The 24,968-nt window shown below is 35.5% G+C and overlaps 1 protein-coding gene and 1 non-coding gene across 17 annotated transcripts in view; both read left to right on the forward strand.

Moving 5' to 3' along the window:
• ZNF638 (zinc finger protein 638) overlaps positions 1–24,968 on the forward strand; it is a 139,236-nt gene that overhangs the window by 70,032 nt on the left and 44,236 nt on the right. For 12 of the 16 annotated variants that reach the window (XR_006301006.1, XM_043603629.1, XM_043603631.1 and 9 more), the window contains exons 3-10: positions 4,382–4,443; positions 9,897–9,935; positions 10,911–11,203; positions 12,246–12,523; positions 14,382–14,528; positions 15,655–15,777; positions 21,874–21,932; positions 22,295–22,347. Coding sequence is in view for 15 of the 16 variants with exons in the window: in XM_043603629.1 (XP_043459564.1) it covers positions 4,382–4,443; positions 9,897–9,935; positions 10,911–11,203; positions 12,246–12,523; positions 14,382–14,528; positions 15,655–15,777; positions 21,874–21,932; positions 22,295–22,347 (1,054 nt within the window). In the remaining variant the exon portion in view is untranslated. The remainder of the gene's footprint in view (positions 1–4,381; positions 4,444–9,896; positions 9,936–10,910; positions 11,204–12,245; positions 12,524–14,381; positions 14,529–15,654; positions 15,778–21,873; positions 21,933–22,294; positions 22,348–24,968) is intronic. The other 4 variants (XM_043603632.1, XM_043603639.1, XM_043603633.1 and 1 more) reach the window with 1 other exon arrangement.
• On the forward strand, positions 1,452–1,555 carry LOC122467353. The gene has a single exon (XR_006292898.1). It is a non-coding gene; the product is annotated as a U6 spliceosomal RNA (small nuclear RNA).

The raw sequence follows: 24,968 nt of genomic DNA on the forward strand, positions 1-24,968 counted from the left end.
TAGAATGTACTGTTTGATAGTACAGTTGACTCTTGAACAACTTGGGGTTTGGAGATGCCAACTCCTGTGCAGTTGAAAGTCCAGGTATAACTTTTGACTCCCTAAACTACAGCCTACTGTTGACTAGAAGCCTTACTGACAAACAAATAGTTGGTTAATACGTTTTGTGTGTTAAATGTATTATATACTGTATTCTTACAATAATAAGTAATACTGCTAGAGAATAAATGGTATTAAGAAAACCATAAGAGAAAATATATCTGTACTGTAAAAATCCATGTGGACCTGTGCACTTTAAACCTGTGTCTGTTCAGGGGTCAACTGTAATTGTTGGATTTGTATAGGAATTTCCCAGTATGTTTTATTTACTGATACATGTTTGGAAATCAGTGTTTCTTCTGTTTACTAATGTGATTTATAGATTTATATTACAAATGGTCAGGAAGGAATTGTACTTCCCACAGGAATAAAGTTTGATTCAAGGGCATATAATTGGTAGTATACTACGAATAGGCTTAAAAACCTGTAGGTGTTAATTGTCTTGTTTTTTTCTCCTTCCAGTACTGCCCTTTTACTGTCTTTGTAATACCCATTTACCAGATTTCAGCTGATGATTTTGTTAACTCCAGCAAAGGAAAGCAGCATTTTCCCGCATTTTAGTCAGATTTGCTGAGTTCTAAATAAATAATAGTTGCCTTCCCTATCAAGGGAGATAGCCAAGTCTTAAAAAATTTCAGAATAATTCATCGTTCTTACAGTTTTTAAGCAGTCCTAAGCCCTGAGTTGAGTAATAAATAGGCTTTCTGTATTCCATTTGAACTTTTAATTAGTTATGATGAATCCAAGAAAGGTATCTTTAAAATCAAGAACTTAAGGTTTTAATTTTTTTTAATGTTCATTTTTGAGGGAGTGTGAGCTGGGGAGGGGCAGAGAAAGAGGGAGACACAGAATCCAAAGTAGGCTTCAGGCTCTGAGCTGTCAGCACAGAGCCTGACATGGGGCTCGAACTCATGAGCCATAAGGTCATGACTTGAGCCAAAGTCAGACACTCAACCGACTGAGCCACCCAGGTGCCCCTTAAAGTTTTAATATTTATTTTGTAGAATGGAAAAGGTATATGTTTATTCAGTAGGTGTTTACTGATTATCAGTTTTGTACATGACTATATTAGATGCTGGGCAGAAATGAGAACCATATAAAATGAAGATGTTGGTCTTAAGCAGTTTAAACAGTCTCATTGAAGAGAAAAATAACATATCTAAGGAATTTAAAAAATTAGAGGTCAACAAATGGTTCGGTGATTGTATTTGACTTGTTTGGGTATGCTGTAGGGGTGAGAGATTTAATATTTCTGTATGGAATTTAGGCTTATATCCATTCAGGCCAGTGTTAAAAATTTATCAATACCTTTTGTGTATTTAACAGCATATAATTAAAAAGAAGTATAAATAGTGCTCACTTGGGCAACACATATACTAAAATTGGAATGATACAGAGATTAGCATTGCCCCTGTGCAAGGATGACATGCAAATTCATGATATGTTCCATATTTCTTATAGTAAGTTTAGTTACCATCTCTTATATAGATAAAGAGAAAACAAAAGAAAAAAAGTATAAATGTACTTTCTGACATCAAAAGACTTCTGTAGTCTAGTTGGAGGAGATTGAGTGACAGTGACTAACTGCATTGAGTCTGTCTGGACTAGAAGTATCGGGGAGGGAAGACTTCATGGAGTAGATTAAATATGGGTCTTGAATGATGAGTAGGCTTCAAATATACCTAGGGGAAGATGGATGACATTTCAGACATCAGCAACAACAGTAAGTACCAAGAGCCTTCAAAAACTTAGCTTAAGGTGTTTAGACTTGAGGTGAGAGGCACTAAGAAGCTATTTAAGGTTCTTGATATGAAAAGTGACATGTTCAAAGTGTATTTTAGAGAGATAAATCTGGCAGATGTATGTAGGGTATACAGGAATGAGAAGACATAAGATAGGGCACTGAATATGAGGCTTCCCTAGTTCCTCAAGTGTAAGATGGTGAAAGTCTGGGTGAATATGATAAAAGTAAAACTTAGGAAAAGAAATCATTTAGTGATGCTTTAGAGTTCACAGAGATTACCATTTAAAACAAAACAAAAAACACATACATTTTTAACAGAACAGCATAATGGATCTAACTAATGAATTCTTCACCACTGGATGATCAAATGATAGGGATTTGTGAACATGGACTTAGATGGTATAAACTACCTCTCGTTTCTGTGTGATATATCTTTCTGCCTTGTAAATGACCTTGTAAATAATGTAGCCAATAAATGTAAATTACCAATTGCAATTTTTTCTTGCAAAGTAACGTTTGACAAATATGTTCCCCATGCTGAATCTTTAAAACTATAGCCTGAAAAAGGCAACAGTGGAATGTGAAATGTATTTTTCTAAATTGGTTTTCAGATGTTAGAGGAGGAGCTGTCCTTGGTTTAGAAGTTACGTCTTTTGGGCTATCCTTGGTTTAGAAGCTGTCTTTCAGACTGAAATAATTCAGTTTGAGAAAATACTAATTGACATAAAAGATTTTTGAGGTAGTTGGAGGGTAGAGTGAGCTCTTACGTGGGTAGGTATTTTCACAGTTTGATTCTGGACCCACCGAAGTCTACAGTGCTTGCGATATTTCCTGCTTAGTAGATGATACCACTTTTTCTCTGGAGAGGTAGTACTGCTTTGGACCCTTAATCTAATCTGGATACCCTTACTAGAGAGTCTAGAAATTTGGGTGGCATAGGTATATTTACTGAGCTTAAAGCAAGTAATGTCAGTGAGTGAAGTGAGCCTGTTAAACAGAAGAGAGAGAGGGAGAGTATGTGTATATACATATATGTATATATGTGTGTATATATATACACACATATATACGTATATGTATATACATATGTATATGTATCGATACACGTATATACGAATGTATATGTAAAACTGGAGAGTGTGCCTTAAATAGGGCAGCCATCAGCATTAGCTGATAGTTGCTGTACAGAATACATATTTAGTATTTTTTCAAGAAAAGCTGTAAGTCTGGATTTGGGGATAAAATCTCTGGATTGTTAAATGATGGCAACTTATTCAAACAAAACACTTTGTGGTCTGAATAAATCATGCCCAACCCACTACTTGCCAGTGTGTCTGTTTGATGTAAACAATGTCCAGTTAATGTCAAAGACATGGGTTTAGGAGTACTAGAGACTTGTGGTTTCTGTTTTGTAGCATTGAGCAGGATATGCAGACATTTCTTTTTTGTAATCCACAATGAGTTCCATGGCTTAATGAAATAGTTTAGGGTTTTTCATAATCTGTTGCTACGTATTGCAGATAGCATGCACTTGTGTTCATACAGTTTTTGACAAGGCAGATTCCAAAATTAGCGTCAACTGTGGTTTTAACTGTGGAAACGTCTAGTTTGTAGCAATGACATACTAAAATGTTTTTGAAATGGATATGAATAACATTTTCCTCAGGGAACATTTTAAAGTATAAAACTGTTTACTAAGTTTTTTGCTTGTCCAAATGCTAGAGAAACAATAAATCATTCGATAATAATGTTGCTTTTAACTTTCACTTGGGGGACTGTGTCTTTGAAAAGTGTATTGTCTTTTGTTTTTTTTTTTTTAATCGGATGTATCTTCCAGGAACTATTTATGGGTATAGAATGTAATTTTAGGGCAGATTTGTAAATTAAGTAATGTATTAAGAGAGAATTTTGTTCATTGTAAAGCTCTATATGTAAGGGATACTGTGTCTTTGAAATAGTGTTATTTTCCCTTAAGTCCTGAAAATAAATTAGATTTAATCAGCAGTTTTTCATATTTTTACTAATCTTATCCTTTGTCAATATAGTGGGTACCTTGTTTGGAATGGTACTGGCCTAAGAGGTAGGAGTTTTTGTTGTTGATGTTGTTAGCTTGAATTTAGAGATACAAGTTGTGTACACTATGTTTTGAAGATGCCATTTCAGATACTGTTTTATTATAGAGTTTTTGGTGTTCTCTGGAGTATTTTTATATTTGAGATGAATTACTTCTGACCAATGCTTTTTTTCCCCAAGTTTAAGTATATATTTGATTTCAAATGAGTGTCCATGGGTATGATTTTTTAAATGTGTTCTATACTAAAATGTTTCAAAATGGCATCAATGAGGTCTGGTATTGAGTGCCTTTATTTAGAGGCCTTTTATTTTTGTGAAATACTAATGAGTAGTCAAATGTTATTTATAATTAGATTTGTTAATTTTTGAAAAAACAGAAGTATCCTGTGTCATTTTTAAAAGCCTAATTTCATTAGTCAGTGTGAGGAATATTCTAATTTCAGCACTTTTCTCCTTTTACAATAGGATTGGATTCAGCATCAAAATACATCTACTCATATTGAGAGCTGCCGCCAGCTACGTCAACAGTAAGAACAAGTTTTTCTTTTTTATAGGTAGCAAATTTACAAAATAGTTCAAGTGTGACTATTTAATACCATTTGTGTGGTACTTTAGAGAAAAATATTTTTAGAAAATTATTGCCTGTTTGAAATACTTTATAAAGTATATTTAATCTTTTCCCAAAAGGAGAGAATTAAATATGATCTTTTCTTCTGAATCCCTCCTAATGTAATCCCAGTAGGTAGACTTTAACAGGAACCTCTTATAACCCTGGAGTAACAAAATTAAATTGTATTTCTCCTACCGTCATTAAACGTGCTAATATAGTTGTGTGTCAAGTTACTGGTCACTAAAACTGACATTACTAAACATGAGAGTAACATTTTGGGTGAAATGATTTTTGTGCAGCTGGTTTGGGATTTGGTTTTGTTCTTTATGAAAACATCACCAAATTTTTTTGAGATTATTCAGGACTCTTCTGGTCATAAATGATAAACAACTCAAAGTAGTTTTTTTTTCTTAAGTTTATTTATTTTGAGAGAGAGCACATGCGCGTTGGGGAGGGGCAGAGAAGGGGGGGAAAGAGAATCCCAAGTAGGCTCTGCCCTGTTAGGGCAGAGCCTGACAATGTGGGGCTCAATCTCGCGAACCTCACAAACCATGAGATCATGACCTGAGCCAAAATCAAGAGTTGGACACTTAACCGACTGAGCTCCCGAGGTGCCCCTCAAAGTAGTTTCTAAAGTAAGGAAATGTATTAGCGTATACAACTGGGAAATTAAGAAGTGGTTCTAGTTTCAGGGACAGCTGAATTTGGATACTGAAACAAAAATCAAAGCAGTCAAATGTTTTTGTTCTTTGGCTGTTCTCTTCTGCTTTGGCCTTGTGAGATCCCAGGTACACTTCCTCTACAAAGCAAAATGACCCCCAAGGTTTCAGACTTAAGGGAACTGTATAGTTAATAATTCCAGGAGTTAAAACCAAAATAGAAACACACAATAACCCTCAAAAAAACATCTTTCCTCATAAGTCCTTGGTTTGACTCTTTTGGTCTACTTTGAATTAGTTGTCCATCTTGAAATCAGGTATAATGGTTGTAAGAATTGGGTACTCTACCTGTGTTGGTGTTATGTCCTTGCTCCTGCTGTTGAGTGTGATAATAAGCCCTACCTGAATCATATAGACTGTATATGAATAGAGATAGTAGTTGCTTCCCTATATAGATGCTGTGCAAGCATAAGTTAACTTATGGAGATAATTTATCATCTGAATTAGATTGGCTTAGCTAGCACTGTAAATGGAAGATCTCTCTTTTTTTTTTTTTTTTTTTTTTTTTAATTTTTTTTCCACGTTTTTTATTTATTTTTGGGACAGAGAGAGACAGAGCATGAACGGGGGAGGGGCAGAGAGAGAGGGAGACACAGAATTGGAAACAGGCTCCAGGCTCTGAGCCATCAGCCCAGAGCCTGATGCGGGGCTCGAACTCACGGACCTCGAGATCGTGACCTGGCTGAAGTCGGACGCTTAACCGACTGCGCCACCCAGGCGCCCCATATCTCTCTTAAACCATAAATTTTCTCAGATCAGTAGGATGTCTAATTCTTATGAAGGTGAGGGATTTAAGTGGGAGTGAGTTATTTGTTATAGGTAGGCATTAATGCTAATAAGGGGATTCTAGCTACGTATACTGCCATCAGTTTACTAGAGGAAATGACATGTATGCCTATTAAAGCCTTCTGGGTTTTGTTGTTTTTGTTGTTGTTTCTTGTACTTAGGACCTGATTGTAAAGTGCTTTCTGTGCCTGCCACTTAATTACTCCAGCCTGCATTTTTACCTTTTTCAGGTTATGTGCTCTTGAATAATACCTTCTTGACTTTTTCTACACTGCAAAAAAATAATGACCAAAAAAATGGATTTGATTAGGTGCTTGGGATCATTCCATGGGAAAATATATGCTACTATATTCTTTGTTTTTTTAAGTTACATTGTGTTCCTTTTGTTTCTGTACCTTAATCTATATAGACATTCCTCTGCTGATGTATATTTAGGTTCTTAGTTCTTAAGGTTTATTACCTCTTTCCTCTCTTTGTCTTTGTTGGATCTTCCTGGAATATACCACAAGAGTAGTTGGTTAACCTGAGAAAAGATACATTACATGAGAATTTTAGTATTAATAATGAAGAATAATAGCTATATTCTTATTATTGTATGTTGGACCTAATTCTAAGTCCTTTACACAATTTAATCTTCACAGTAACCTTTTGAAGTGTATATATAATGATTATTTGTGATTTTACCATGAAGGAAACTAAGGCACAGAGGGTCGTTTTCCCTGCTATCTCACAGCAAATCATCGGCACAACTAGTCTGTCTAGCCATGGATCTTTCCTCCTTCCCCCCCTTTTACACTCAACATATTATTCTGAAAAGTTTCTAAGCTGCAAAAGTTGAAAGGATAGTAAACATTCATGTATTCATCTTTATTCACCAATTATTATCATTTGCCACATTTATTTTATTTTTATATAAACTTTTTTGAACTATTTGAAAATAAATTACAAACGTTATGGTAACATCACTCCTCAATTCAACATCTGTCTTCTCTAAGAGTAAGGAAATTTTTCTACAGTGGTTATCTGTTATAACCACAATGAATCCCTGCCTATCCCCCAACCACACTCCCAATCTGAGATTCAGTCAAGATTCATGCATTACAGTCTCTTAAACTAGAACAGCCTACTCTGCCTGTTTTGTTTCGTTTCATTTCATTTCATTTCATTTCATTTCATTTCATTTCATTTCATTTCATTTCATTCATTTATTTTTTTGAGAGGAATGCTTTCACAGCGTTGACTTCTTTTGAAACATCCAGGAAAGTTGTCTTGTAGAATGTTCCAAAAGTACATTTTGTATTATCTGTTTGTTTCCTTATAATTAAATTGAGATTGAACTTTTTGTCACAAAAACTATTGGTGATGTGTACACTGATCACATTGGGACATAGGTAATGTCTCTTAGGTTCTTGTTCTTAGGAATTATGCTGTACTGCCTTTGTGAGGAGTACCATGCTTCTGAAACACATTTTAAACTAGTTAGACAATATATAGATAGTCCAAACTCTACTTGAAGAATAGTATATATGTTTTATCTTCCTGCCCTGGCAGCAGAGACAAGAACATGTATTTTAGCAGTCAGCCTAATGAGGATCCAAAACATTACTACTAACTCTTGAACAGTGGCCCTCAAGATCTTGTGAATCCATAAACTGGAGAGCTCAAGGAACTTAATAACCTCTGTGTTGACAAGCAGCTATATTTCTAGCATTGTACATGTGAGAAAGCTAAAGCTTACTCACATTAAGTAACTGGGTTTCAGATGCATGGTCATTAAATGTCAGCATGTATACTTAGACCTAGCATTGTTTGATTCCAGAGGGCTTGCCTTTTTTTTTTTAAGATTTTATTTTTAAGTAATCTCCACACCCAACATGGGGCTCGAACTCACAGCCCTGAGATCAAGAGTCACATGTTCTACTGACTGAGCTAGCTAAGCGCTTCCAGAGGTCTTGCTTTATTGATTGATTTGTTTATTTGTAAAGTTTATTTATTTATTTTGAGAGATTGAGTGAAAGAGCGTGTGTGCAGGCAGGGGAGGGACAGAGAGAGGATCCCAAGCAGCTCTGCACTATTGGCACAGAGCCGGATGTGGGGCTCGAACCTGTGAACTGTGAGATCATGACCTGAGCCGAAACTGAGTCAGATGCTTAACCAACTGAGCCACTCAGGTGCCCTAGAGGTCTTATTGTTAAATGTTATATCATAGACCAGAAGTTTACCTTCTTAGATGGTAATAAAGTAAAGGGTAAGTGTAAATGAAACAGTTATTCATGTTTTGACAATTGTTGATGCTGGGTGATGGATATGCTGGGTTAAAGTTAACTATTTTTTTGTCTTCATAGTTTGTCACCTTATAGTTACAAGATGCTTTAGGCATCATGTTTCTCAAAGCAGGAAGAAGGGGGCAAGAAGCAGGAAGAATTTTGCCAGTGGTTTTGCACCTATGTCTCATTCGTTTGAACCTATCACTGGCTATGTTCTAAGGAGGCTAGGAAAGCAAATATTTAGCTTTTTTTAGCCTTTGTAGTAGAGGCAGGCAAGTGAAAAGGAAGTTGAGAATTGCTGTTGAGTTAACCTGCTAACATTGTCTGAGACAAATAGTAACAAATAAAAGCCATTTTATCTTACTGTGGTTTTGACCTGACTTTATTTTCCTGCCAGGTGACTTGCTGTAAGAGTCGGCTGCTTCCATTTCCTTACCTGGCGCTCCTCTTGGTTATTGAAATTGTGTTTTTGAATATTAATTGGCTTAATGATTTAATTTCCAATTTAAAATTTTTTCCAAAATTTCCAATTAACCTTCCAAGTTCAGATTCTCTAGAAAAGTTGCGGATGAAGATGTCTTTTTCTTAGACTTCTATGATGTTACTGTTCCTTCTACTTTTTTTTTCCTGTGGTTTCTTAATCTCTTTTATTGGTTTGTCTTTGCGTTACTCTTGAGTGTTGGTGTCCTCGGCCCCTTTTTTCCTATAAACTGTATTCTCTGTTAGTCTCACACAGTCTTTGTGCTATATGTGACTTCTGCATGCCTGATTTTTCAGTATCTTAGTCCTCATCTTTCCCCATAATTCCAGATATTTATTTCTAGTCGTTGTGAAAAATTCTTGTGTTCTCTTGCATTTCAGAAATGTTTATTGGTCCCCTATTGCCTTTTACTTAATGTGCACCCTCCTTACCTTTAGGACCTTCACCGTTTGTAATTCTGAGCCACCGTTGCAGGTTTTTCCCCTCATAATTGCTTTTCATCATTTCCATGCTGCAGCCAGACCAGTTCCTGGAATAGAATACTTATTTTGCCTCTAAATTCTTTTATGTATTGCCCCTTAATGAAACCTACCTTGATCCATGCCTATTGGTAGACCTTAAAGGGCTACCTGGAAAACAGCCTTTTCTGCAAATTCTCCCGATTCTTCCCACCAGATGTGTCTTTTCGAGAACCACTAGGTACAGTGTAAAGGGCTCCATACATGTTGTATTCTATAGAATTGTGTCCCCTGGAGTTCTGCAAAGTGCATGAACTGTCTTTGTCTTTTAACCTCTACCTAAACTTGTGTCATGTACCTATTCTGTACCTCTTTACACACTTTTATGTGTATTCCCTATTTTACTTAAGTAAACTTTGAAGTCTTCAAAATTGAGAATGTGTTTCTTTTCCTTGAAATGCCTACTAGAGTAATGCTTTGATTATTTCTTGAATTAGACACTCAAATATTTTACTTCCAAGAAAATTTTCATATATTAATCTACTAATAAATTATGTAAACTTAGGTTTTGAATAGTCCTGATACATTGCAGGGAAAGATTAATTGAAACTTATAGTCTCATTTCAACTGTTCATTAATACTGTTTATTCTCAAAATAGGTATCCTGATTGGAATCCTGAGATCCTCCCATCAAGAAGGTAATTCTTTTTTGAATAGTGGTGTTGTTGAGACTTAATTTTTCTCTTAAAAGTAAACAGGTATTTTTTTTTAAAGGTATTCTTTTTGAGTTCCTGTTTTGATTGTTTTCACTTTGAAACATCAGACAAATGCAGCAATCTCTATGAATCTTTAATTACCCAGCTTAAGTATGATAGCTCACCTCTGTGAACTTCTGGTTTTTATTTTTTTTAGTCTTTCCTGAAGATACTTTATGCGTTTGTTATTTTATGTTTCGGGGATCTTATGTTATAAATGCCTTGAAGGCTAGGAATGGTTTCATTAAGCTTTATATTCCCTAGGAGGTACCTATTTAATGTATGTATATACAAGTACAGCAAAGACTTTAATATTTGTAGCTGGTATAATCTCTCAGGAAAAATTGTTGAAAAGCATTTGTTCATGTAAGTCGTTTCTTAAATTCTTTATATAACTTAATACTTTCAATACATAATTGTCTATATTGTGATATAGGAAAAGCTCAGGAAATTGATGAAGGGTATTGTCTGTATATTAGCAAAACTGGGATCCAAGCAATTAGAGGGATAAACATTTGTTTGTTTCTTATTTATCTACAAGGCTGAATTGCACCATAACATAGGTTTTTTGTTTTAAATAAATATATGGTATCAGAGTTTGGTATTGTTAATAATCTGTTGTTAAGAAGGGACTTCGGGGGATGCCTGGATGGCTCAGTTGGTTAAGCATCCGACTCTTGGTTTTGGCTCAGGTCATGATCTCACTGTGGGTTTGAGCCCTGCACTGGGCTCTGCGCTGACAGCACGGAGCCTCCTTGGAATTCTCTCTCTCCCTCTCTCATTGCCCTCTCCCCACTGGCGCTTTCTCTCTCTAAATAAAAATAAACATTAAAAAAAAGTGACTTTTGTTATTTAATATAACCTAAGTTTACATTAAATTGCTGAATCTTTTGATCCCCCCTCATCCATTCTTTGTAGAAATGAAGGCAATAGAAAAGAAAATGAAACTCCAAGAAGACGTTCTCATTCCCCCAGTCCTAGACATTCTAGGAGATCAAGCTCAAGTCACAGATTCCGTCGATCTCGAAGCCCAATACGCTATATATACAGACCGAGAAGTCGAAGTCCAAGAATTTGCCATCGTTTCATTTCTAGATACAGATCCAGATCCCGTTCACCATATCGAATGAGAAATCCATTTAGAGGTAGTCCAAAATGCTATCGATCAGTTAGCCCTGAAAGGACATCACGGAGATCAGTGAAATCATCAGGTACACTTATGGATGTGAATAATAGATCTACTTATTTTGACTGAATTTTTCAGTTGTTTTTTTTTTGAATTTTTTATGTCTATATTTTTAATAAGTTTGAAATGGTGACGTGTATGCTACTGTCAAGATTTAACCAAAGTTGACATTTTGCGCTATTTGCCTTAGCCCTTCTAATAAAATGGAATATTTCATTTCTGTGTTTAGAATTTCTATGTGAAATTGACCCACATCCCAACCTAGTCTGATCTTCTTTTATTAACTATCAGAAGAAATTTGGGAGAGTTTATCTGTCTACCCAGAATCAAATTTAAAAACCATGGCTAGGCAAACATCTTAGTTTGGCCATGAGTTAATTTAAAATTTTTTTGGTATTTTTCATATTTTCAATCTGTGTCTTAATATTGGTTTAGTGACCTTTCTAGAAATATCTCAATATGTTTCCTCTGAGATCTTTTTAGAGGTCTCCAGCGTCTTCCCTTTTCCAACTACATGTCTGTGAAGCTGGATTTTCTTTATACATTTCAACCAAAATAATGTATCTATCAGACTGGATGCAGAAGCAGATATGATAATTCAGGTTTTAAGTGCAACATGAATATCTTTGGGAACATACCCAGTGGTGCTACTCCTCCACCTAATTTTTTGTTTGAGAATTAAGGTTGTTTTTCATAAAAATGTTATTTATGCTAACACAGGAGATTATTATTGTTAAATGAATTAGTAAATATTTTAAAATTTTGATTTCAATTTCTTATATGGTAAATACTGATAAATTTAACACAGAAACTCTTTGGAGTCCTCAGTTTTTAAGAGTGAAGGGGGATTCTGAAATCAGAAGTTTGAGGACCACTCAAGCTCATGAGTAAAGAATTGAAAACTCAGAATTTTTTTGTGTGTATTTGCTTCCTGTTTGGTCTGACAGTGGCTCTATGTGATAAGTATTTGGGCATTTGAGTTCTTCCTTTTTCTTTACTAATGTGATGAGATAGTTGCCACCTTAAGTTCTTTTCAGTTGAAGTTTCATTTATGTCCTTTTTACTAGATAGAAAAAAAGCATTAGAAGATGTAGTACAACGATCCGGGCATGGGTCAGAATTCAGTAAACAGAAGCATCTTGAAGCAGTTGATAAAGGACACTCACCAGCACAAAAGCCTAAAACTGGCAGTGGATCAAAGCCATCAGTAAAATCTACAAACTCTACAAAGAGTGATTCAAATTTAGGGGGACATTCTACTCGTTACAAAGTCAAGAATATTGAAGATGACACATTACCAGAATGTAAACAAGTGTCTGATAAAGCTGTTTCTCTCCAGCGTAAGGTCAGTAGTTCTTGAATTGTTAGTGCAATTGTGTATATACATGTCTTATTATGACAGAAAAAGTTGCTTGAATTTTTTTATTTTCCTATTTTAAAAGTTTGAAATTGTGACTTGTTGAAGTATGTTGATATGGAATATTTTATTGGTTGGTTTTATGAATTTAGTAAAAGCCCAATAATTCAAAATCTCATAGCTTACAAATAAATCCTGGAGTTTTGGCATTTGATGTAACAAAAGTGAGAACATTTCGGTGGTTTGGTGGTTTTTGGCTAGCCACACAAACAGGTTGTTGTGATGAGTTTTGCTCTTTGGTGGGTAAGGTGAATGTAATCACCAGCAATATAAATGAGTTTTTGTAAGCTGTACAAGTCTCTACTGAGAATTGATCATTTTTAATCATTTTTTTTACTTTTTTGAAGTATAGTTCAGAAGTCAAATACTCTTGTCCAGTGTAGAACAGCTTATTTTCTGGTACTGATTTATTGGTGTATTTTGACTGTATTTTGACTGTTATAATCCTGAGGTATTATTTTTATTACATACGTTAATTACTATTATAGTAAATAGTATATGAATCATCTGGAAAACATTAGGGTAATTGCTAATTTTAGGCCAAATTATCAGATGTTTAGTGTGTGGTAGTATTAACAAATCTTCAGGTATTTAGGTGCATATTACTCTTAACTTGTCTAAATATTTTCAACAGTTCTAATTCCTTGCCTTCAAAGAGCTTATATTTAGAAGGATACACTTAAAATGATCTACCTGTAATTACACAGTTTTGAAGAGTGTTGGGAAGACATTTTTAATATGGGGAATAGGCTAAATTAATGTTTAATGTTCTTTTCATTTTTTCCCAGGACTTGTAGATGGTGGCAGTGGAACTTTTTCAATGCTTGTTTATTTTTGAGAGAGGGAGAGAGAGAGGGAGACAGTTTTTGACATAGGTGATAAATTTCATATTGCAGGGTATTCAGATTTTATACATATTTTATATGAATCTTTTTAAATGTTATACTTACCTAGGTATCATTTCTTTAACGTTTTAAAATTTATTTTTGAGAGACAGAGACAGAGCATGAGCTGGGGAGGGGCAGAGAGAGAGGGAGACACAGAATCCAAAGCAGGCTCCAGGCTCTGACCTGTCAGCATAGAGCCCAACACAGGGCTTGAACCCACAAACTGTGAGATCATAACCGGAGCTGAAGTCGGATACTTAACTGACTGAGCCACCCAGGTGCCCCTACATATCATTTCAATTATTATTATTATTTTTTAGAAATCTTAGTTTTTTTGTTTATTTTTGAGAGATAGAGTGCGAGGTGGGGGGCAGGGGGGGACGACAGAGGATCCAAAGTGGGCTCTGTGCTAACAGCAGACAGCTACATGTGGGGCTTGAACTCATGAACTATGACATCATGGTGTGAGCCGAAGTTGAATGCTTAACTGACTGAGCTACCCAGGCGCCCCGATATCATTTCAATTATTAAAACACAGAGTTAACAAAGCTGTAATTTCAGCTTCATTAGTGATAGGCCTTGTAGATTCATATAGAAAACTATTCTTCAGTAGTTTTAGATTATTCCATAGGTCTTGTTTATTATAAAATGCTTCTAAACAGAAAAGAGCATTTGTGATTGTGTATGTATAAACTCTGACCACTGTTAGGGTTGAGTGGTAAAATATAAAACAGTTTTTACTACTTCAGCATTTAAAATTTTTTTTAATTGTGCTAAAATATTTAGAAAAGTCTGCTTAAAGGACTAAGGTTAATGGTAGCAGAAATTATATTGGGAATTATTATTGTACTTCACAGCTTAATTCAGTTTTTTAACAATTTTCTTTCATTCAAATATAGCTTCGGAAAGACCAGTCTTCGCATTATGGTTCAGTTCTTCTTATATCTGAATTACCAGAGGATGGCTGTACTGAAGAAGAGATTAGGAAAATGTTTCAACCATTTGGAAAAGTTAATGATGTCCTCATTGTTCCTTATAGAAAAGAAGTGAGTCTCTGTTCTCAAAATGCATACAAAGTTATTACTTGATAAAGACTGATGTTGGATCTTTTAGTAGCTTTTACTACATATATAATTAATAATTGAGAGTTAATGTAAATGATTAGGTTCCAGTGAACAAGGTCCCAGCATACTGTTTTATATCCTTTAGAACAGGGATTGGTTAACTTTTTCTGTAAAGGGCCTGATAGTAAATATTTTAGGCTTTGCTGTAAGATTGAAGATACTCAACACTGCCGTTGTAATACAAAAGTAGCCATAAATAATATACAAATGAATGGGCATGGGTTTGTTCAGAAAAACTACTTGTGAAAACAGGTGACGGGTTATAGTTCACTTTCCATTGCTTTACACACTGGTAAGATTATAGCAAAAAATGACTTTGGTGTACCATGCTTTTTACATGTGTATTGTATTCCTATGCCTCACCCAGTAAAGTTCATTAAAATTATGAACAACCCCAGACTAAGTAGAACATAAAATCGTGAGACAAGGGGCGCCTGGGTGGCTCAGTTGGATAGGTGTCTGACTTCGGCTCAGGTTATGATCTCACGGTTTGTGGGTTTGTGGGTTTATGGGTTTGAGCCCCGCATCAGGCTCTGTGTTGACAGCTCAGAGCCTGGAGCCTGCTTCAGATTCTGGGTCTCCCTCTCTCTCTGCCCCTCTCCTGCTTGCACTTTATCTCTCTTTCTCAAAAATAAATAAACACTACAAAAAAATTTTTAAAAAATTGTGAGACAAAACAGAACATAGTTGGTAGTGTTCATTGTTGCAAGAAACTTAAAAATGTCAGACTTAAAGCCGCTAGACCAGATCTTGCCTTCTGTGGTTACTCAGCCATGCCTCCTATGTCTCATGGTTCCACAAGCCTGCCACGGACCCCTGTTTTCCCCGTCCTTTCTTGGTAATAGTGTAGAAATTCTATAAGGTTAAATGTCCCATTTCATGTGCGAAAACACCATGGAGATCAAATGACACTTGAGCAAAACAAAAAGAGGTAAAAGGAACCAGGAGTTGAGGTAATTTCATAGTTTTATGTTCCACAAAAAGTACCAAGTCATACAGAGAATTTTGAGTTAGATTTTTGACTAACAGTATAATACATTTTATTTAGGCTTACTTGGAAATGGAATTTAAAGAGGCAGTTACAGCAGTCATGAAGTATATTGAAACAACACCTCTTCTGATAAAAGGGAAAAATGTGAAAATATGTGTTCCAGGAAAGAAAAAATCACAGGTAAACTGGATTTAGATCACACATGTTTCATTGTTGTTGATTAATTTGATGATACGAACAGGGGCGCCTGGGTGGTTCCGTTGGTTAAGCATGGCTCAGGTCATAACCCCCGGATTGTGGGATCAAGCCCTGCATTGGACTGTGCACTGAGCCTAGACCCTGCTTGGGATTTTCTGTCTCTGTCTCTCTCTGCCTCTTCCTCCCCTGCTTGTATGTGGAGTGTCTCTCTCTCTCTCTCTCTCTCTCTCTCTCTCTCTTTCTCTTAGTAAAAATAAAATAAAGTATGATACATACATAAAATGCATAAAACATAAATGTTTACTCAGCAGATTGTATGTGTATAGATTAAAATATATTGAAATTAACAACTTTATATAAATAGCACTATAAACAGTATTAAATGGCAAGCAGTAGAGCAGGAGAAAATACTTAACAAAGTTAGCAAACATCTGTGAAACCTCTATTTAGGTCACAAACTAACATTGACTACATCCTGGAAGCCCCTTGCATACATCTTCTGAATTCTTACACCATCCTTTCTGCCTAAAAGTAATCCTTAACTTGATTTCTAATACTATAGTTGAGTTTTGCCTGTTTTGAACTTTAAATAAACAATTATAGAGTGTATATAGTCTTTTGGGACTTGTGTTTCCTTAGAAGTATTAATATTTATGAGTTTAGTCTTTCTAGACATTTTTTTTTAAAAAAAATTTTTTTTTTCAACGTTTATTTATTTTTGGGACAGAGAGAGACAGAGCATGAACGGGGGAGGGGCAGAGAGAGAGGGAGACACAGAATCGGAAACAGGCTCCAGGCTCCGAGCCATCAGCCCAGAGCCTGACGCGGGGCTCGAACTCACGGACCGGGAGATCGTGACCTGGCTGAAGTCGGACGCTTAACCAACTGCGCCACCCAGGCGCCCCTCTAGACATTTTTTATGCTTTAGTTTAACCATTGGTAATGTCTGTGAAAGTACTTAGAAATATTCAGTAAGCTTTGCTTTGTTCACGAGTATTCTTTTCATGTAATTATATTTGCTGAAGAATGCCTACTTTATAGGGGCCTTGTAGCACTTTTCAGTCAGTGATTTGGAGCTCTAACCATGTTAGTATATGTAGATTAATTATAGCTATTATAATTATTAGCTATTAATTACTATTTTAATGAGCTATGAATATCTGTTCCCATCTGTCTTTTAGGTTGTATTTTTTAAAAGACTTTTTAAAAAAACTATTAAAAAGTTTTGTTTGGGGGCACCTTGGTGGCTTAGTTGGTTAAGTGTCTGCCTTGATTTCGGCTCAGTTTTTTTTTTTTTTTTTAAATTTTTTTTTTTTTTTCAACGTTTATTTATTTTTGGGACAGAGAGAGACAGAGCATGAACGGGGGAGAGGCAGAGAGAGAGGGAGACACAGAATCGGAAACAGGCTCCAGGCTCTGAGCCATCAGCCCAGAGCCCGACGCGGGGCTCGAACTCACGGACCGCGAGATTGTGACCTGGCTGAAGTCGGACGCTTAACCGACTGCGCCACCCAGGCGCCCCAATTTCGGCTCAGTTTATGATCTCATAGTTTGTGAGTTCGAGCCCTGTGTTGGGCTCTGCACTGACAGCGAGGAACCTTCTTAGGTTCCTTTCTCTCTCCCTCTCTCTCTGCCCCTCCCCCTTGCACGCGATCTTTTTCTCTGTCTCTTAAAATAAATAAACTTTAAAAATTTCATTTGGGGGTGTTAATGATTTTAGATACTAATTTTGTACTATGTATTTTCTTCCTCTGTGTTGTTTATATGTATATCCATATATGAAGTTTTTAGTTTCAGTGTACTCAGCGTTGATTTTTTTCCCTCTTAATGGCTTTTGCTTTTTTGCTTTCCTCTTGTTTTAGAAGACCTTCTCTATACCAATGCCAAGAAGATATGCTTCCATTATTGTTTTAATGTATAAATTGTGGTATAATGTGTTATTGGGATCATTATTTCCAAAATGGAGAGCCAATTAGCCGAACACCATTTGTACCTAATTGGTTCTTCATTGATTTCAAAAGCTATCTTTATGTGTATAAATTGCCCTGCATATATAGATCTGTTTCAGACTATTGTTAGCTCAGTCTGTTTATTTCTGTTCTAATAATACATGATTTCAGTTATTATTACAGTTATTATAATTTTATATAATTGCCTGTCTTTCTGATAGAATCTTTTTTCTTTGTTCCTTATTTAAATTTAGTTAATCTTGAACATTTACTCCTGCGTATTGGTTTTAGAATCAGTTTAAGTTCTCTGAAAACTCTTTTTGGCAGTTTAACTGATACTGTATTGTGTATTGAAATTTTTATAATACTAACTCTTTCTGTTTAGAAAGATGGCTTGTCTCTGTTTATTTAGACCTCATTTAGTTTCTTTTCCTAATGTTCTTTTGTAAAGTTTCCATAATGTACATTTTGGAGGGGGTGTTAAGTTTATTTCTTACATTTATTTGTATATATCATAAATACTAGTTAAATTGCTTTTTGATAAAGCATCTATATTTTTTAATTTTATGTTTTCTGATTACTTACTAAGTAACCCATGATCCTGGTTTACATCTGTGACATGCCATCTCTTTATTTCCATTGTCCTATCTTGAATAATGAATTTTATGATAACCTTAATTATTACCAATTTTATTACTTAGAATTTCTTATATTTTCCGCTAACAGAAAATTTCACCAGTAGTTTATGAAATAAATGAGAGGTTTATTTATCTCCTAACAGAAAGTCTGAAGGTAGGTGGTACACAGTTGGTACAGGAGCTCCGTGTCATCAGGAACCCAGCTTTTTTGTTTTTCTGATCCACCACCTTTAGCATGTACTTTTCATCCTCCATTGATGAAGATGGTTGCCATACCTTCTGGCACCATTTTTATCTTCCAAGCAGAAAGAAAGGGATAAAAATCAAAAGCAATATGGGTTTTGATTTTTTTTTTTTTGAAAGAATAAGTTCCTGAGCAACTTTTATCTACAATTGATTTACCAGAACAGTGACATATAACTTCCTCTAGTTGCAGAGGTGGAGTGAGAAGCAAGAATTGCATGCATAATTTAAGAACATAAACTTTATCCTGAAGACAGTTAAATGTTATTCCAGGTTTTGAACAGGGCTCTGACACAAAATGGATTAGATTCATTTGGGAGTGATCTGCAGAATGAACTAGGCAAATGACTGAAGAAGGGAAAGAAAGAAAGCTTAGCAGATTGATTAAAGGGAAGAAGAGAAAAAAATCAATGAGGTCCAGTTAAAATACTTAGTCAATCAGGCTACTATAATAATAGTAATGGCTTTGGATACATATGCAAACTTGAGAATAGGAAGGAGAAATGGCTCTTACTCAAACGAGACCTGACCGATCATTCAATTGTGAAAACTGGGGAGATCAGTCTTATTTAATACTGAAAAATTTAATCTGGGGAAATGAGCGAATAAGGATACATCTAGGTTATTAGAATATTTCAGTAAGATTAAGATAATTCTCTTGGATAGCTTTTTGATAAGTTTGGTAAGGTAACAACAGAGGTCCAAGAAAAGCCCAACCATATTTACCCTTCTGATTTTCATAGTAATGAATAGGGGACACTATCAGCACTAGAAACTAGAAAATATGCACTCTACATGTCAAAAATACTGTTTTTCTTCAACTAAATATAGTTTGGGTGGTGCTGAATTGAAGGAGCCTTACAAAGCTAACTCATGACTCTTCTGTCCTAATCTAGCATCATTCCTAGGGATTGACTGGAGGAAAATCCCATGCAGGATTCCAGCTATGGCTTTTTCAGATTGGAAGTGTATAGATAACCTTCTTGACCTTTTACCACAGGGGGAGAATCAAACTTTCTTGCCAGAGTAAGCCAAAAACAGGCTGGGAACCCAAACTAGGAAAAAGAAGGGCAGTGCTACTGCTTTCTTGGTCCAGATCTTACTTTTGGCGTGAATAGTCAAACCAAGACAAGTTTTCTGTCCACATTTGACATTTCAGGTTAAGACTGCCTTTGATTCTGGGCCGCCTGGGTGGCTCAGTCAGTTGAGTGACCAACTTCAGCTCAGGTCATGATCTCACGGTTTGTGAGTTCGAGCCCCGCCTCGGGCTCTGTGCTGACAGCTTGGAGCCTGGAGCCTGCTTCCGATTCTGGGTCTCCCTCTCTCTCTGCCCCTCCCCCTCTCATGCTCTGTCTCTCTCTGTCTCAGAAATAAATAAACATGAAAAAAAAAATTTAAAGACTGCCTTTGATTCTGGCTGTGATTCAAAGAATATTCTCTCCATTTTGCTACTTTGAATCAATAAATGATACAGAAAAGATGAAAATTTCCCACATCCCTATATTTAAACCTGAAGGATTAAAATGAGTCTGCACAACTCTAACAAACTTAATTACCTTTAGTTATAAGTCAGTGTTATTTTTAATACTGATTCTTAAAACATTTTTGAGCTACTTTCTCCACCGCCACTACCAAGAATCTGATGAAAGCAAGCATTGTTTTTTTTCCCCAGAGAAATGGACCATTGTGGTCCATACTCCTAGAATTTTCTTTAAAGAAGCAGGAGCACTTGATCTAGAAAAAAGTATCAGATTTTCCATTGCAACTACGAAATAGTGCTGCAGCTCAACTCTGCAAAAACAAAACAAAAACAACAAGACTTAAAAATTTTTAATTTAGTATGTTTTGGCAAAATTCATGGAGACGTGACTTCTAAAACCTAGAGCAAGCAGTCAGCTAAGATCCAAGAAGATTGCACAGAAATGAAAAGCAATGCTGGGAAACAGTGATCAGTCGTTTGAGCATTATAGAAAATTCTAATGAGTAACAAGGAGATAAAACCAAAGATACAATCAGAATTCAGATGAGAATTTGATTTCATTTTAATTGAAAAACTATTTCTTAAAAATCTGTTGTGTGTCAGGCATTGTGGTATCTGCAGAAGATATAGTGGTGACAAGACAGAGGTGCTTTCTTTTAAAAAAAAAAAAATGTTTAAGAGAGAGCATGAGCAGGGAAGGGAAAGAGAGAGAGGGAGAGACAGAATCCAAGCAGCCTTCATGTTGTTAGCATGGAGCCCCATGCAGGGTTCAAACTCAGGAACTGTGAGATCATTGCCTAAGCCGAAATCAAGAGTCAGGCGCTTAGCCGACTGAGCCACCCAGGCGCCCCAAGACAGATGTGCTTTCACCCTTCTTGGAACTTAAAGTCTATTCGTGAATATTAAAGAGTTTAAAATGGTGAAGACGAAAGACATGGTGGATACATTCAGGAAACCCAACCTGCATATAACTAAAATTATCCTCTACTTCCAACCCCAAGCATCCTTTATACTCCTTAAGCTAATAGGCATGGATCTCAAAAGTCTTTTACAGTTGCTGTTCCTTCTGTCTGGAATGCTTTCTTTTTTTAAAAAAAAATTTTTTTTTTTTCAACGTTTATTTTTTTGGGGACAGAGAGAGACAGAGCATGAACGGGGGAGGGGCAGAGAGAGAGGGAGACACAGAATCGGAAACAGGCTCCAGGCTCTGAGCCATCAGCCCAGAGCCCGACACGGGGCTCGAACTCACGGACCGCGAGATCGTGACCTGGCTGAAGTCGGGCGCTTAACCGACTGCGCCACCCAGGCGCCCCTGGAATGCTTTCAATACAAGGATTCACTTGCTCTCTTATCTCCTTTAGGTGTTTGCTCATATATCACCTTTTCAGTGCGACTTGCATAACTTATTGAAAGTTGCACCGCTTTTCATTCCTCAACAAGAGCTTCTGTTTCCCTCTTCTGTTATTTTTCTCCATAGCACTTGTTGCTAACAGATATATACATATTTTTAATTTCCTTATAGTCTTTCTTTCCTTACCCTTTGAAGTTAAACTCGTTTGAGAGCAGGGTCTTTGTTTTATTCACTACTCTCCAGTGCCTAAAATTGTGCTTGGCAATTAGTGAGAATTCAATAAATATATGTTAAATTGATCTGAATTTCATAATAATGTTTTTTGTTAAATTTCTTGTACTCTTATGTACTTTCTAAATTGCCTTTTGTATTTGGGGGAAAAAACTAATTTTTTCTTTTTCAAAATCTTTTTCATAGAACAAAGAGGTGAAGAAAAAAGCATCAGATTCAAAGAAAACAGCTGCATCTACTTTAAAGTAAGTAATTCCATGACTTTATAATGCTAGAATGAATGGGCATATGAATTAAAATTTTAAAATTTTTATACAACTTCATTTTTAATATATTTTATTACCCTGACTCCAGTTTAAATGGGACATTGTTCAAAATGAATACATTAAACTTTAAATTTTAAAATATTTATGTATATAGGTATGTAAGTAAATAAGTTCTGTGACCAGTGTGGGGCTTGAACTCCCATCCCTGAGATTAGGAGTCTCATGCTCTACCTACTGAGTCATCCAGGCATCCCTGAACTTTTTTAGATCTAAGTTTTGCATCTTTAAAAGTTTTAGAACTTAAAATTTCAATCTTTGCCTAATTTTTTTCTTTTCAATAGAAAAGATCTAGATGCTTCCAAAGCTGTTGATACTGTGACTTCCGGTGCTGCTGGTAAGTTACTTTTAATACTCCTCCAAATGAGTATATTTTGTCAGTTTACTAAAAACTTCTTGCAAGATGATAGTAGAAAAACATTGTTTATTGTGCTTTAGTGAAAGGGATCCATATTGGTCTCTGTATTAAGCTAGTGGTTAATATTTAGTACGTAAAGATTCAGTGAGGTAGTGTATGTAAAATACCTACCATAGTACCTCCTTCCATCTCCTACCAATAAGACAAAATATAAAAATACGTTAAGATTGCTTGATTGGTCTCCTTTGATTTTGAAAGTTTGCTGAGAGTGCAAAAGTAAACAAAACAGACCAAACAAATTGATGTCACTACACTTCTGTGTTGAAGTTGTTTCTTTGTACTCAGGAAAACATTGCAGATATTTATTATGTATCTAGCTAAGTGAATTTTGCATATAGTTTCAATAAACTGCATTTTCTCAGTCTGTTTAGGTTTGGAAAGAAGTTATTGCCGAAACACTCTTGACTTTAGTAAGAATAGATAGCTTGATAGTGAAAGATGAGTCAGAAAAACTAAAATAAATAGACATAAAATATATTTAGAAAGTTAAATTCTTTTGTGTGTTATCTCTTAGAAAAGCCAGTGTACAGTGTATTCTGGATATCTGTTCAGAAATTCATATGTAATATGTATGGGGAAGGAGGGATAGAGAGGTGCAGAAGATTACTTCAATTAGGGAGATGATAAAACAAAAGTAACAATTGGGGAATCACTTTGTTATAGAAAGCCTTGAAAAGTCATTTTGGGAAGTTTTTAAGTTTGACCCTGTTAATAGCATTTCTCAGAATATGGTGTGTTAGAGACTAAGTCCTGGAAGATACTTTGGATCGAGTTTGTATTATAGCTTTTTCTTTTGTTTTTCCCCCTTTAAAAAAAATTCATAGACTACGTTCCCATTATTAAATCCTGCAGGGCAGGAAAGAAACCTGTTTAGCTTTGTTTAACCCACTGTTGATGAAGCTTGGCTAAGGTACTCCCCGTTTTTTCTGTGTAAGACCTAGTAATAATTAGTATAGACTCTGGGAAATTGCCATAGAGAATAAACCACTAGATTGTTACATAGATTGGATAAATGGAAAGATTGAAAAATCCTGTTGAGAAAACACAGTTGGGATTCCCTTTAAGGTAATAGGGACTGGATGTAATAATGTTAATTAAAATGGTGTGGGGTGGTAAAATCTGAATTTTTATTATATAGAAGTTTTTAGTGGATAAAATTTAAAATTAAAATAATTTAAAATGTTCAAGGTTTTAGGCTAGGTGGTTTTTACCAGAAGATGTGGCAATATTGATTATAATAGGAAAATTTAGATGCAGTGGTCTCTTTGAATTTGAGGAAAACCATGAACTCACATTTCAACGTTGATAAATTTCATCTGTCAAAGACTATCGGACATATTGTCTAGGTCAGCCAGTCACATGGTGTTAAAAGTGGGATACCTGAGAAATTATTTGTCAAGATTGAGGTCTAAATTTTAGGAGTGGTCCTAACACATAAAAGCAATGAGTAGAGGGAGAAGTGCTTCAAACCAAGTATTTCCTCCCTTCTAATATAACTATAGAAAGACAGGAGCCTGTAAATAGGACTGAGAAAATGTCAGGTGAGAAAGGTAAGGGTGTATGGTACCTTTTTTTGAGATCAGCAATGTCAGATTGGACAGTGACAAGTTAATAATGGGAGTTTTAAAGAGAACTTTGATTACAAGCACAAATCAGGATGAAGAGAAGTCAGGAAGCAAAAGTGTAATTTGATCAGAATGATAAACTTCAGAACTGTTACCCATCACTAATTAAAAAGAAGTAAATACTGAGCACCTACTGTATGCTTATAATAGGAGGCACTTTTTAAAGTGTTAGGATATGTCAGTGAACCAAATAGGCAAGATCTCTATTTCCAAGTAGCTCACATATTAGTTGAAGTGACAGATAATAAATACTAAATAACGTGCTTTATAAAGTGAGAAGAGCTGTGATAGGTGATCCAGGGTTAGTTTGATTTGGAGTTAGAATTTACTGTTTAGAATTTGGTAATTATTTGTCAATTAGAAGAATCTTCCAAGGGGCATAATCTGTGCCAGAAGACAGAAAACAAGAAAAAGAAACTTACCATTGGTTATGATAATTAATACCAGGCAATTTATGTTATGTCACTTAATCTTTCAAATCACCCTTCTCATTTTATACATGAGAAAACAGATTAAGAGAGTAAATAATTAAGTTTAAATGACTTATTCAGGGTTACATGGAAGAGTTAGGATTCAGATCTAAAACTGTATGATTTCAAAGTTTCTCACCTATATTAAACTGCCTCTCTGAGAATAAAAACTTGTTTTTCATTTCCTTTGATTGCTCTTTTATCGTCCCTTAATTGTTTCCCTAAATGTCTGTTCCTCTTATGTCATACCTGTCTTCCTGGTTTTTTTTCCTTCTCATGTAGGTTTAAGGACCAGTGACATTTTGCATATGTACAGAAACCTCTCTATCCCCTTAAGTTTACTCCTCTCATTTTCTTGTGTCATCTAACAGTCACCACTAATCCTCCAGTGTGGAAACTGTTAGTAATCCTATCCCTGTCCTTTTTTCTTCTACCCAACCCTGTT

The sequence above is a fragment of the Prionailurus bengalensis genome, chromosome A3 (genome assembly GCF_016509475.1).
Source record: "Prionailurus bengalensis isolate Pbe53 chromosome A3, Fcat_Pben_1.1_paternal_pri, whole genome shotgun sequence".
Taxonomy (NCBI): Eukaryota; Metazoa; Chordata; class Mammalia; order Carnivora; family Felidae; genus Prionailurus; species Prionailurus bengalensis.